A 13982-nucleotide genomic window follows, 5' to 3' on the forward strand; every position below is an offset into this window, starting at 1 on the left:
GGAAAACAAAGCCTTGGTTTAAGAGAAATTGCTACATGGCAAGAAAGAATGCACTGAAAGCGCTCTACGCAGCCCTTAAAGTCCCAAGCACCAATCTACTGGAAGATTACACCAACAAGAGACGGGCCTATAAGGCACTCATAAAGCAGGAGAAAAAGCCATTTCAGGAACTGGAAGAACAAAGATTGATAGAAAAAGCAGAGCAATGCCCTTATAAAGCTCTTAACCCAAGACGCGCAAAATATCCGCGAAATATTCCTATTGAGGTTTGGGAGAATCACGTGAGCCACGTATTAAGTACAAAAGACACACGTCCTTGTAGTGTTCTAGCTCAAACACCCACGGGGGATGAAGACCTAGACACTGAACTGTTTACATTCAAGGAAGTAGAAGATGCTATAAACAGCTCCAAGAATAATAAGGCTTGCGGTCCGGATAATATCTACAATTGAGAGCAAGCTTAATCACGTGGCGATAGCATCGCTGAGATCGTTGTCATGTCAACAGATCATTTTCGAGCAGCGTTAGTCGACCTTTTTCTCGCTGTTAGCGCGAAATGTCAGACTCCAACACTCGTTGGCCCTGTTCTAAAATCTCTAAAAGGAAATATAATTTTCAGATGTTGGCAGTTGGAATTGAAAAACAGTTGACATCGAGCTGATATTCCTTGCTTTGAAACTGTCAGCTGGAGATGTGGGGTAATTTTGATTGAAAGTCTTGAGTATATAGTACCTTGTGTCCCCGTGCTTACTCCTATGTCTATTACACTTACACCCACAAGATGTCGATGTTCACCCATACCAGTGATCTTTGTACTGTGAGATAAAGTATTTCTTAGTCACCATAACTAAATATTTGAGTGTTCGACAGTGTTTCATTTACAAAGTATTGGAACTGGGTGTTAGTTACATACAGAGCCCAACCAAATATCAAGAAAGAAAGAAAAAAAAGTCTTGAGTCAAGTGTTGCTCGCCCAAGAAAATACCAAGAAGAAGAGAAGAAGAAGTGTTGCTGTGCAGGATTGTTAGAGCTATCGCGGTAAAAGCACTAATGTCTAGTGCCTACGGTGACGGCATTCTTGGATTATAGATGTCTGAATCTACCAAAGTGCCTGTGAGCACTTCAACAGTTGAGGAAAATTGTGCTGCTAGAAAATGGGGAGAATTGAATGTCACTGCATCTGCTTCAAACGAAAGCCCTTATTCTAGTAATTTTAGTGAAAACACTACTTCCATTTCTTCTGAATTACAGAGTAATAAAATCTCCGACGATAATAAACGTAACCTGGTCAACAAAAATTTACCAAAAGGGAGCAATGTAAGTAGTAGTAGTAGTTTTAGACCAAAACATTTTTAAATTAATGATTAAATCAGCCAATGGCCATTATTAATAATACAGTACTACAGTGGCATAGATGTACGGTTATTTCACTGCACAGAACTTCATCGGAGATTGTTTTTTCTTTTTCAAATCGTGGTATCATCGCACGGCACACCACCGAGCTTGCACGCACAGTCTGGTCACGGATGTGGGAGGGCAAGAGGGCAGATGGGACATGTGCCCCTGGCGTGGGATTAGGTTTGGGGTGAAGGAGGGTTGGGAGCAAGTAGGCTACTTTTTCAATTATAAATATTTATGTAAGATAACTTAAATGGCCTGTTGCCATTTCTTGATGGATGCAGTATTTTTGTATCCGTCGCATTTGTGGTCTGGACAGAAGGTCCTGAGAAACTTCATATATTCCTAAACCACCTAAATCAGCAACATCATCAATAAAATTCACTATTGAGATGGAGTCGGATGGATGCCTTCCTTTCTTGGATGTTCTAGTAAGAAAGAAACCGGATGGTTCCCTAGGACATACCATCTATCGTAAGCCTACCCACACAAATCGCTATCTTCATGCAGATTCTCACTACCATCCAGCACAAAAACAAGGCATTCTCACGACACTCGACAAGAGGGCGAGACGAATTTGTGAGCCTTCACATATCCAGGTGGAGATGGACACGCTCAAAATCGCCACCAGATGGACCCTAGGACGTAGCAATGCTAGCGTTCAAAGCGGAAGCCGACTGAAGCATCACAATCGGTCTAAGCGGTTCATATAATGTGTTTGCTTAACACATCACATTGGCAGGTGTATGGCATAGACACAAGCCTGGAATGAAACATCTGGCGACGAGGAACGTACGAATTTGGAAAACACCAAGACTAGATGACAATAGTGAAGGGACAGGGAAAGGAACTACCTACGTGAATTCTTAATGGCTGGCAACCAGGTATTACTTAACTGATAGCTGGTGTCCCTGTTGAAATTGTTAGGATTTCTACGTATTTTCACAGCTTCTTGTATAATCCTGGACCTGTAGTGTCTAGTGTGGGTAAGAGCTCGAGCATCTTGGAACATGACATCATGACCCGACGATAGAGCGTGCTCAGGTATGACTGATTTGTCTGGTTGGTTGAGACGAATATTACGTTCATGTTCTTTGATATGGGTACAAATGGACCGGCATGTTTGGCCGATGTTTACCTTAGCGCAAGTACAGGGAATTTCGTATACCCCAGGATGTAAAATGGGGACAATTTATCCTTGGTTTTACTCAGACTGTGAGCAATTTTAGTGGCAGTGCCAAACACGGTTTTTATATTGTGTTTGCGGAGGACCTTGGCAATTCGATCTGTGGTGTTGTGAATGTAAGGCAAGTAGGCAGTTCCCTTCACTTCTTCCTTCTGTGAGCTTTGCTTGGTCGTTTTTCTGGAATGTAGGGCTCTGTGAATCTGTAAATCGCTGTAACCATTACCCTTGTCGTCCTCCCCATGAGCTCGGTTGTTTGCAATATCACAAGGAAGATACCCTTTTACGTTGAGAAGATTTTCAAAATATTTTTGCACCTGAACCGTGAATTTTATCTCCCCCCGCCTTAACGAACTTGATATGTGCGGCGCTCCTAGTGAGCTCATTGACATTTACTGTAATTAATTGTGCGTGTTTCTGTCTATCTTGGCCATTGAGATGTAATAAATGTGTTCGCTCCCTGTTCCTCACTTATGGCTCCATGGGCAAGGAATTTGTTCCGTCCTGGGGTGTCCCTCCGTTCTCGCCTTTCTCTTCATGTGTCGATCTTCTGCCATGCCCCCTCGCGTGCGCTTATCCCCTCCCGGCGGCTCCGAGAGAGGGGGCGTGCTGACGTTGGTCTTGAGTCCTTCACCCTCCCAGGCTCCCCAGAATTACTCGCCTGCTGCCCTTGGAGCAGAGCGCTTCTCTTCATCGAACCAAGGACTGTGAGGGGGGGCATGGAAGGTAAGATCTTCAGGTTTTCTATATGTTGGTAGGATGATGGGAGGAACTAGGAACTACGATACGGATATGTAAAGCCATGTATCTCGCGACCTTAGGTTGTAAACTGATTAGAGAAGGCTTGGTGCCGAGGTATTATTGAGTAATGAACTTGAAGTGTTGTAGCCCTTAATTTCTATGTTTCTTGTATCATAAGCTATCGGTGGCCACTAGAGCCTACGTTATCGATATTAGTTTGTAATCAAGGTAGGAGCCAAGGAAAGAGCTCACGCAAATGATATGAAGGTTCCAGAATGTTCTGGGTGTTTAGTTCGAGAAGCGATGTTTTAAGTTTGCTATAGTACCCGAAAGGGATGTTAACTTAGACGTTCACTTTAGACGAGGTAGCTGGTGAACTGTGTATACATAGCAGCCTAGTAGTGATATGTTTGAAGTTTATATGGTACCAAGTCGAATAGTTATGTTCATGTTAGACCTCTAGTAAGAGGAGAGGATTACCTTTCCGTTTTACTTACAATGAATGATGGAAACGGGTCAAAACCCTCCTTTTAACCATGTTAGTTCCCAAGCGCTTCCGAATATGTTTGTTCTTAATTGTGTGTAAAATAAATGTTCTAGTCAAGCTGTTCGAAACTTTGTCTTGACATTATACCTCTGGGTTGGTCCTTACATTTATTAATCCAGATTCCTGGCCCGCTCTCCTTTGGGTCGTCCTGCTGGTAGAGTCATGGCACAGCACCTGTCCAGTGATTCCCTGGGATCTAGCATGAGTTTACCTCATTTACCCAAAACACTATTCATTTCCTTTTTCTCTCCCTTCCTAAGATTCTTTATTACTGTCCAGAAATGTTTCCCTGCTGCTTGACCTAGCCTTTCCAAGTTATTACCAAAAATATTCCCACGACTTCTTCTTGGATTCAACAACTATTTGTTTCGCTCTATTTCTTTCCTCTACATACAGTTCCCTGTCTGCATGAATCCTTATTTGGAGCCATTTCTGATACGCCTTATTTTTACGTTAACAAGCTTCTTCATTCCACCAGCTTTTGCTCATCTTTACACACAGTTGTTCCTAGGCATAACCCTGCTGTTTCTACTATATGCCAGCCATTCTCTTTCTATATCCTGAACCTGCTTATTATCCACAAACTTTTCACGATTGTATCCATGTACTTCTAATTTCCTTGTTTTGGAGATTTTTTACCCTAATCCATCTACAGACAGATCTCACTTTCTCTCTCCTAGGCCTAGTGATACTTAGTTTACTACATATCAGATAGTGGTCTGTATCATCAAAAAATCCCCAGAATACCCTCACATTCCTGACATTTTTCCTAACTTCAAAGTCTGTTAAGATATAGTCTGTTATGGTTCTGGTGCCCCTACCCTCCCATGTGTAGCGGTGAATAGTGTTATGCTCGTAAAATGTATTTGTACCTGCTAATCCCTTACTAGCACAGAAGTCCAGCAAACTCTTCCCATTCCTATTAGCTTCCACATCTTCTCCATATTGCCAATCACCCTTTCGTATCCTTCATTCGATTTCCAACTCTCGCATTGAAATCGCCCATAAGCACTATTCTATCCTTACTGTTGACCCTGAATATGACGTCACTCAATGCTTCATAAAAGTCAACTTCATCCTCATCTGCGCCCTCACATGGTGAATACACTGAGACAATTCTCGTCCTAATTTCTCCAACCGCCAAATCTGCCCACATCATTTGCTCATTTACGTGCCTAACATAAAACTATGTTGTGTGCAGTAGTATCCCTGATGAACAGTCCTACCTCACATTCTGCCCTTCCATTTTTAACACCCGTTAATACACACTATAATCTCCTATATCTTCATCGTTATCTCCCCTTACCCAAATATTATTAACTCCTAACAAATTCAGATGCATCCTCTTTGCTGACTCAGCCAGTTCTACTTTCTTTCTTCCATAAGCCCCATTAATATTGATAGTTCCCCATCGAATTCCATTTTATTCATCAAGTTGTTTCCAAGGAGTCCCTCGCCTGTCAAATGGGTGTGGGACTACGTTACTCCCATAGGTCTGAGGCTTGCTTAAAACATTCTGAGCGTGCTCGATGAAATTTTTGTGAAGCAGGATGCTACCCTTACTTTCACATAGTCCACCTAAGGATCTGTCCTCTGACGGGTTAGGGACCACTGGTGGATTGCATAGTCCTAGCCACCTGAGCACAAGAAGGGCCACGATTCAGAATATGTCGGAGATACTGTACTTACTCCCATTCCATAGCAGCTGGTATCCCAACTCTCAGGACCACTTACTAGGCCACTCAGCCATTGCCCATGGTTCACAAACTAGGACGTGACTACAGTAACCCACACCATGAACCATACATATTTCACTTTGGAAGTTTTAAGATGTCTTTATTTCATGTATTTTAGCTGTGGATGACCTATAAAGGATTGAAACATGTACTAGTTGCATGAGTGTACACACCATTTAGCTTTAAATGGCTGATACCAATATTGTGTTGAACAGGTGGACCAATACAAATATATTCTTCCAAAAAATTCTTAAGTCAATACAGAATCAAGTATGAGATTAATCACTTGTAATTCCATTGATCTTCCATAATCTTAGCTTGTAAGTTTCACAGTATGGATCATCTTGTATATGCAGATGACGTAGTGGTAGGTTCTACCAACAAAGAAGAAATTCAGGATGCACTGAAAAAATGTGAAATGTGGGGAGAAAACGACCTACAAATAAACTATCTAACAACAAAGCTTCAGCAAGGGAAGAAGGCAACAATTAAGGATTCGTTGAGACTGCATGGAGAGCCATTAAAAACTTATTTCTCTATTTATGTTTGTAGCAGAGGTGAAGTTAGGGCTCATGGACCTCTCTTATACTTAACCATGAAAGCCGCAAGATAATAAAAGAAATATAAATATTCTATTTGTGACAAAATATCCTTATGAAGTTTGGGTCGGTGTAGCATTGCATACATCTCTCTGTATGTATTTAGTACATGTGCAAACCAGTTGAAGTGTTTTAATCAGAATCATAACTAGGTTCTTCACTACATCACTGATAGGGATTATGGCTGCATTTAATGTCACAGAAGTAGTAGTATAGTTTTTATACACGGCATTTAGTTGTATATGGGGAGAGAAAGAGAGAGAGACATGATAGAACAAACACAACGATACATCAGAGTGGGAAGAGGGAAGCAACAGAGACAAGGACAAACATGAAAACATCGTAAGACAAGGACATTCTCCACAACTTCACAAACTGCTGTCTTTAAATAGATATGCTCTCTCCTCATCAATCCCAGTTTTTCTACATACGTCTCTTCTCAGCCCCCAAGGAGCTCTTTTTTGCTTCTCAGCCTCATCAGGAGGGTGGGCATCAACACTCGTTAAAGGGCCCTCTTTGAGAACCACTTATAATTATCTTAAGCTTTTTTTTTTTGGGTGGGGGGGTGGGGGGTTAAGGAGCAGAGCGTGCATGGCATTGGCATGCATATTGAGTTGTTGTGGACCAATGTTTATATCTCTCATTGTATTTAATAATACTGTATCTTTGATATTAATGTGGCAGTAAATGTGGATGATATCTTCTTCACATATATAAAAATTTCGCTGAAAATTTCACAATTTATTCTTATTACTTCTGAGAGGGTTTAGGAATGGTTTGAACAAAATCCAATAGGTAGTTTCTTTATGAAGAGTAATTTTATGTAATTATTTTAATTACAAAGCTGCCCCAAGATTTGGATTGACTTTGATGGACAGATTGTCGCTGGACGACAGCGACTTGCTCTGTATCATGATAGTCCGGTAATGAATGTTGTACATAGGAGGATGGGAACATGCCACCATGGTTTATAAAGTACCTTTCCACATCTCCTTAACCATTGGAGGAATTTCAACCAAACTTGGTACACTTATGACCTAGCCTATTATCTGGAGAAAATAATGTGGGGGCAAGACACCTCTAGCACCCTCGGCAGGGGGGGGGGGGGGGGGGCTTGAAATGTAAAAAAAATAAAAAAGACCAATATTAGCGTTGAATACACAGTTTTCGGGGTCCCTAAGATGAAATGTGACACTCTGGATGCCGTGTAAGTCGAAGTTCAACCGCAATTGGCATGGGGTTTGAGAAGGTGTGAGCAAAAATATGACCAAAATGACTGATGTTTGTGTTCACTCCACAGTTTTCATGGTCCCTAGCCTGATTGGCGACAGTCCCAGTGACAGTTGGAATCGTGTACATCATATATAGCGTGAGGCGTAAATACATACAGTTATAACATATATTTATTATTTGTGTGAAAGGATTAGGTACTTCCCTGACAATCTGGGCTGCCACGAGGAAATAGTTTAACGCAAAATTATAATCTGAAAGTAAAAAATTAAACACATTACAATAACTCTAATTTTATAAAAGAGCTCATAAACTATCAGTCAGCATCACAATAAAGAAATATATTTAAAAAATCACTTCGAGCAGTTAATACAAATCCTAAAATTAAGCATTGAAAGAAAGTGCCCAGGCAGAGCCAGCTACTACAGCTAGTCCATTATATTTTGTTATAGAAAAGATATCTTTAATAAGGAGGACTACAGGAGGTGCCCAAGAACAGACCACTGTGGGTGTCTGCATTCCTCAACCACCATTGTGAAGTAATTTTATGGGATATAACAGGGTTTCCAACTTGTAAGGGGTTGAGGGCTACATTGGAAACCTTAGGCATGATCGCCGGCTGCACTTTAATACTAGGCCAATTTTTGTAAAATTCTGCAAATAAAATAGAGGTACCAATATGAAATAATATGTGTGGTTCAATTGGAAGGGAGGTTCAATGATTTTAATTGCTTATTTTACAATTGAAGACCTGGGTGCTAGAAGGTAGATAACTCACAGTTTACAAATTTTTCAGGAGGCTCAAAGAAACTAATTTAAAAAAAAGTCTAGGCATAGTATTTCATTCTATCATTCATACAGGTTCACTAAGGGTCTAAAGGTTAGTTTGTAGGCACAAAATCAACAAAATGAAATTGTGTTATGGCTTTTAATGCCAGGAGTGTCCAGTGACATGTTTCTGCTCGCCGGGTGCAGGTCTTTTGATTTGATGCCCATAGACATCGTGTGTGTCGTGATGAGGATGAAATGATAATGAAAATGGCGACATACACCCAGACCCTGTGCCAGCGGAATTAACCAGTGATGGTTAAAATTCCCCACCCTACCGGGAATCGAACCTGGGACCCCTGTGATCAAAGGCCACATGCTAACCATTTAGCCATGAAGGCGGACACAAAATCAACAAAATAAATATATTAATTTCAAGTAATCAGCAAATTTTAAAATGTATACTTGTTCAATTTTTGCACCAAAGAATGAAAAAATAAGTATATAACCAATTATGGCCTAAGTATATAAGTATATAACCAATTATGGCCTACTTTATCAGAACTGGTAGTCAAAGAGTGTTACATACACACACTGTAAGGCATATTTTATAAAAATGCACTTTTATAATTATACCAGGTCTTTTGTAAATGATGAAATATAGTGGGAAGGCAGTGATGAAATGGCTTCATAGAGTGATAATATTAGCATGAAATGATTGTAAGGTACCTTCTGATTAGACAAAAGCAGTAATTACACCTATATATAAGCAAGGGAACAAAGAGGATTGCAACAACTATCAAAGTATTTCATTAATCAGTGTACCAGGCATCTTGGAAGGGAGGGTGTGATCAGTGGTTGAGAGTAATTTGGATGAAATCGAGTGTGGTTTCAGACTACAGAGGGGCTGTCCAGATTAGATTTTCACTATGCACCGGGTAATTGAAAAATGCCACAAAAGTAGTAGACAATTATGTTTATTTTTCATAGATCTAGAAAAGGCATATGACAAAATACTGAGAGAAATAGATCATGAAGAGATTTTAGGATTTTAGTTCTGGAGCAGAGTTGACTTCTTAAAAAGCAGTGTTTTTGTGGTGTTCCTTCTCTGTTTGATGAACATCTGATCGAAATGAAATGGCGTATGGCTTTTAGTGCCGGGAGTGTCCGAGGACATGTTTGGCTCGCCAGGTGCAGGTCTTTTGATTTGACCCCTGTAGGCGACCTGCACGTCGTGATGAAGGTGAAATGATGATGAAGACGACACATACACCCAGTCCTCGTGCCAGCGAAATTAACCAATGATGGTTAAAATTCCCTACCCTACTGGGAATCGAACCCGGGACCCCTGTGACCAAAGGCCAGTACGCTAACCATTTAGCCATGGAGCATCTGATCTAAAGGCAGGAGAATTGTGAATATGATAAAAAGAGATTTTATATTTTTTTACCAAAGAAATGGACATGACGGTTTACTTCGTGGATAGTATTTAAGTACAAATATATGATTGAAAATGTAATTTGACAGCAGATATTTGAATGAACATGCAAGAATATACTGTACTCTGTGTGGAAGATTTGTTAGGTGCTCTTGTTATGGGGAAGTGAGGACGGGAGGGAGAAGAATACAGTACATAAATTACCTGAAAAAAGAAAACATATGGTAACAGTATAGAATAAAGAAATGTAACAGTACTCATAATTTATGTGGAAACGTGTAACCTTTTTCTTTGTTGCAGGTACCCTGCAAGAAGAATAAGAAAAAAGCTAAAGAAGATGAAGCCTTCCAGAGACTGAATTTTTTGTACCAGGTAAACTTTGAAGCTTGTTATATCTTTAGGAACAATGGTTTGGTGAGGGAAATATGTGAGGAACTCAAGCAGAACTAACAGAAATACTAATAAGCTACTTACTGGATAAGAAATAGAAAGGAACAAACATCTGAAAAATCAAATCATATATAGAAATATTGGAACCTGAATAGGAACACACAATAGGATAAATACAATGACAGGTCAGCATTGGAAGAGGGAGCAATAAAAAAGGAGCCAAGAACAAACATAAAACTCAAGAGGATGAGGGCAGTCTTCTTCATTGAAGGTAGCAGTGTGTAAATATGTGGAGATTTCCACATTGACTTATCACTGTGTTTATCCTATTATGTATTCCATTCAGTGTTCTTCTTTTCCCACAAATGACTTAAAATGCATATAAAATGATCTGTACTTAGCAGAACCTACCTAACATGGTAACGGAAATACTGCCTTTTGGTGCATAATAGAAAATACAGTACAATTTTAACAGTATACTGTTTTGCAAGAAACTCCTGATGGAAATACGGTATGATTTTTACACTACACTGACATGGAAGAAACTCTCAACTAAAAATGCATTATGATTTTTAACAGTGTAGGCTTACATAAGCACTCGACAGTGAGTTTCCTCTCAAGAAACTGCCGACAGCACAGAATTACTGATAATGTAAGGTCTTTAAAACCAGGTTTCTATTTGATCAGGGAATTTCTGCCTTGTACCTGGAGGCAAGTACTGTATAACTGTCCTGTAACTAATCTTCAAAAGAATAACTTTTATCTGCAGTAGTGAGTCACACTAAATGCTTTGTTCTTGGGGTGTTGCATTCTTAAAATCACTTTCCTTGTCTGAAAGTTCAGTTTGTGTAATCATGCAGTCTTTAGTTAATGGTGGCTTCAAAGAAATGAGTCTCCTTGATTTAAACATCAAGGTAAAAATTATAGAGGCGAGTGAAAAAGATAACCAGATTATCAGTAAATTTGAAATATAAAGAACACAATTATGAAATTTAAAAAAGCAAATGTGTAAATTGAGTGTCAGTGGTTAAATGGAAGTGGTTCAATGAGGAAGAAACTGGAGAACGCGGTATACAAAAACATAAATGATGTAATGTGGGAGTGGTTCGTTAGTGCTAGGGAAAAAAAAGGAAAAATCAGTGTATCAAAAACCATTCTGCAACAATATGCTAGGGAAATAGTGGAAAATTGAGGGGAAAATAAAGTTCAAGGCATCCAACAGCTGGCTAAATTTTTTTGAAAAAAGGCCTTCCATTGTTTCTCAACAGTGTTTGTGGAGAATCTGCAGATGTGAACATTGAATATGTAGTAGAGTGGGCTGAGAAATTTTGGGGTTTAATGGAGGGTTATGTTTTACCTTAAAGGTGGAAATTGTTCAGGGTTGGCAAGGGAACCTTTTGTGGAAGTGTGTATTTTTATGTGGTTTTATGGTCAGAGACATGAAAAAAAAAAAAAACTTTTGAGTAGAACAGTTGTATCAAGGTAAAGAAGATATGGTTCTGGAACAAGAAGAGGCTGTTGATGCTGATGAAATAGGATACCCAGTTTGAGATCAGAATTTGACATAGCTTTGAGAGACCTAAATAGGAACAAGGCATCTGGAATTTATGATATAGGCCTACCCTCAGAATTACTGACTGCCTTGGGAGAAACCAACATGGCTAGGTTATTCCATTTAGCGTGTAAGATGAAATGTCATCCGATTTTCGGCAGAATACTTTTATACCCGTTCGCAGGAAAGCCGATGCTGACAAGTGTGAAAACTACCATACCATTAGTTTAGTCTCTCATGCCTGAAAAATGTTAATATGTATTATTTACAGAAAAATGGAAAGACAAATTGAAACTGAGTTGGGAGATCAGTTTGGCTTCAGAAGAAATGTAGAAACACATGAAGCAATCCTGACTTTACATTTGATCCTAGAGATCTGAATTAAGGAGGCTATGTAGGGGCAACAAATTCTTGATAGGTAGCATAATACTGACCACCGAAATCAGTCCTGTGTAAATGAAAGATTGCTGGAATCTCTAAAACCAGTACAGCTCATTCAGCACAAGTACAATGCCATCCCCTTTACAGGTGACTTGAACCTTGACATTACATGGACCCGTGATTCTGCTCCCATCCCTGGAAATACATTGGCAGACACATTTCTAATAGCGTTCTATAACCTCTTTCTGGAACAGCTTTTTCTGGAAGCAACACGTATCGCCAAAACATCCCGTTCTATATTAAACCTATTTCTCACCAATCATTCCTCCTCAGAATCTTAGGTTAGTGATACTCGGCTTCAGTGATTACCACGCCATTCGAGCAACTCTAGCTTCCCTAGACCTGTCGAACATAAATGCAGGCCTCAGTATTACTTCAGGAGAGCTGACTGGAAATCCCCCTCCCCACCTTACTACTGAATCACCTGCCAACGCCAACTTCCTTCTCAACCTGTGACGTAGACTCTTTGTGGCTCTCCTGGAAAAATACATTTTTCTGGTCCGTTGACCAAACTGTACTGAAATGCACTTTAAAAAGAGGGAAGAAAGTTCTGTGGATAAAGAACAAACGTTTGAAGTTAATAAGGAAACAGAACTGTCTGTACAAAAATTGGAAACAGTGCCAAATGGAACAAGGATGGGTGAAGTTAATAAGGAAACAGAACCATCTGTACAAAAATTGGAAACAGTGCCAAATGGAACAAGGATGGGAAAATTACAAATCGCCGGGCTGAGTGGCTCAGACGGTTAAGGCGCTGGCCTTCTAACCCCAACTTGGCAGGTTCGATCCTGGCTCAGTCCGGTGGTATTTGAAGGTGCTCAAATACGACAGCCTCGTGTCGGTAGATTTACTGGCACGTAAAAGAACTCCTGCGGGACTAAATTCCGGCACCTCGGCGTCTCCGAAGACCTTAAAAAGTAGTTAGTGGGACGTAAAACAAATAACATTATTATTATTATTATTAAAATTACAAATCTGCATGGAAAGACACAAAGAATAGAATCAGGGAGGCTTACAATCAGTATATTCACAAGGCTTGCTACAATATCAAAGAGCTGTGGAAGCTACGAAAAAGGAACTGTGGCAGCGTTGCACCAAGCTTCTTTCAAGCTAATGGGAATTCCATCTCCATGCCCGCAGACAGTGCCTCAGCCTTCAGTGAAAACTTTAAGAAGAATTTCTCCCAGGTACAATCAGCTGGGGACATGGATATAACCAACACACCCATACCTCCCCCCCCCCCTCTCTCTCCAGCCTCTACTTCATGGAACTTGAGGTATTAGCAAGTTAGAAGAGGATTCGGCCCCATGCAGTGAGCGGCCCTGAAGAAATATCCACCCGTATACTCTATTACTATACTGAGTCATTGGCACCATCTCTCTGTGAACTATTCAACCTGTTGCTTCACTGTGGATCACTGCCTCAAGATTGGAAGTGTGCTGATGTAGTTCCGATTCTCAAGAAAGGGTACGAATCGCTCATTGACAGCTATTGGCTGGTGTCTCTCGCATCCCATGTATGTAAATGTATGTAACGACTATTAGCCTCTAATATAGGAGAATGCTTCAGGAAGGTAATCTGCTAAGGGAAAGCCAGCACGGTTTTACATACATACATACATACATACATACATACATACATACATATCCCAAGCCGTTCCATCTTAAGCGATGGGTCAGCGAACAAGGCTTCTCCACCAGTTGCTGTCTCTGCAAGTTTTAGATCATACATTTTTTTCGGTAATCTGTTATCTCCCATGCGTCACATATGTCCATACCATCTCGGTCGCTGCACTGTTATTCTGTCCTGCAGTCTTACAACTTGAGCCTGCTTGCAGATTTCCTCATTTCGGACTCTGACCCTCTGTGTTTTATCGATCATGCTATGGACAAATCTCATTTCTGCTGCCTGGATTCTACTAACATCTTTATTTCTCATGGTCCATCTTTTGCACCCATA

General features: G+C 40.2%; 1 protein-coding gene across 1 annotated transcript in view; it reads left to right on the plus strand.

Annotated features, from left to right (window-relative positions):
* The first annotated feature begins 953 nt into the window (after positions 1-953).
* Positions 954-13982, plus strand: part of Rpp21 (ribonuclease P protein subunit Rpp21) — a 49170-nt gene continuing 36141 nt past the window's right edge. The window contains exons 1-2 of the mRNA XM_067148472.2: positions 954-1317; positions 9941-10012. Coding sequence (XP_067004573.1) covers positions 1090-1317; positions 9941-10012 — 300 coding nt within the window. The 5' untranslated portion in view covers positions 954-1089. The remainder of the gene's footprint in view (positions 1318-9940; positions 10013-13982) is intronic.

The sequence above is a fragment of the Anabrus simplex genome, chromosome 5, assembly GCF_040414725.1.
Source record: "Anabrus simplex isolate iqAnaSimp1 chromosome 5, ASM4041472v1, whole genome shotgun sequence".
Lineage (NCBI taxonomy): Eukaryota > Metazoa > Arthropoda > Insecta > Orthoptera > Tettigoniidae > Anabrus > Anabrus simplex.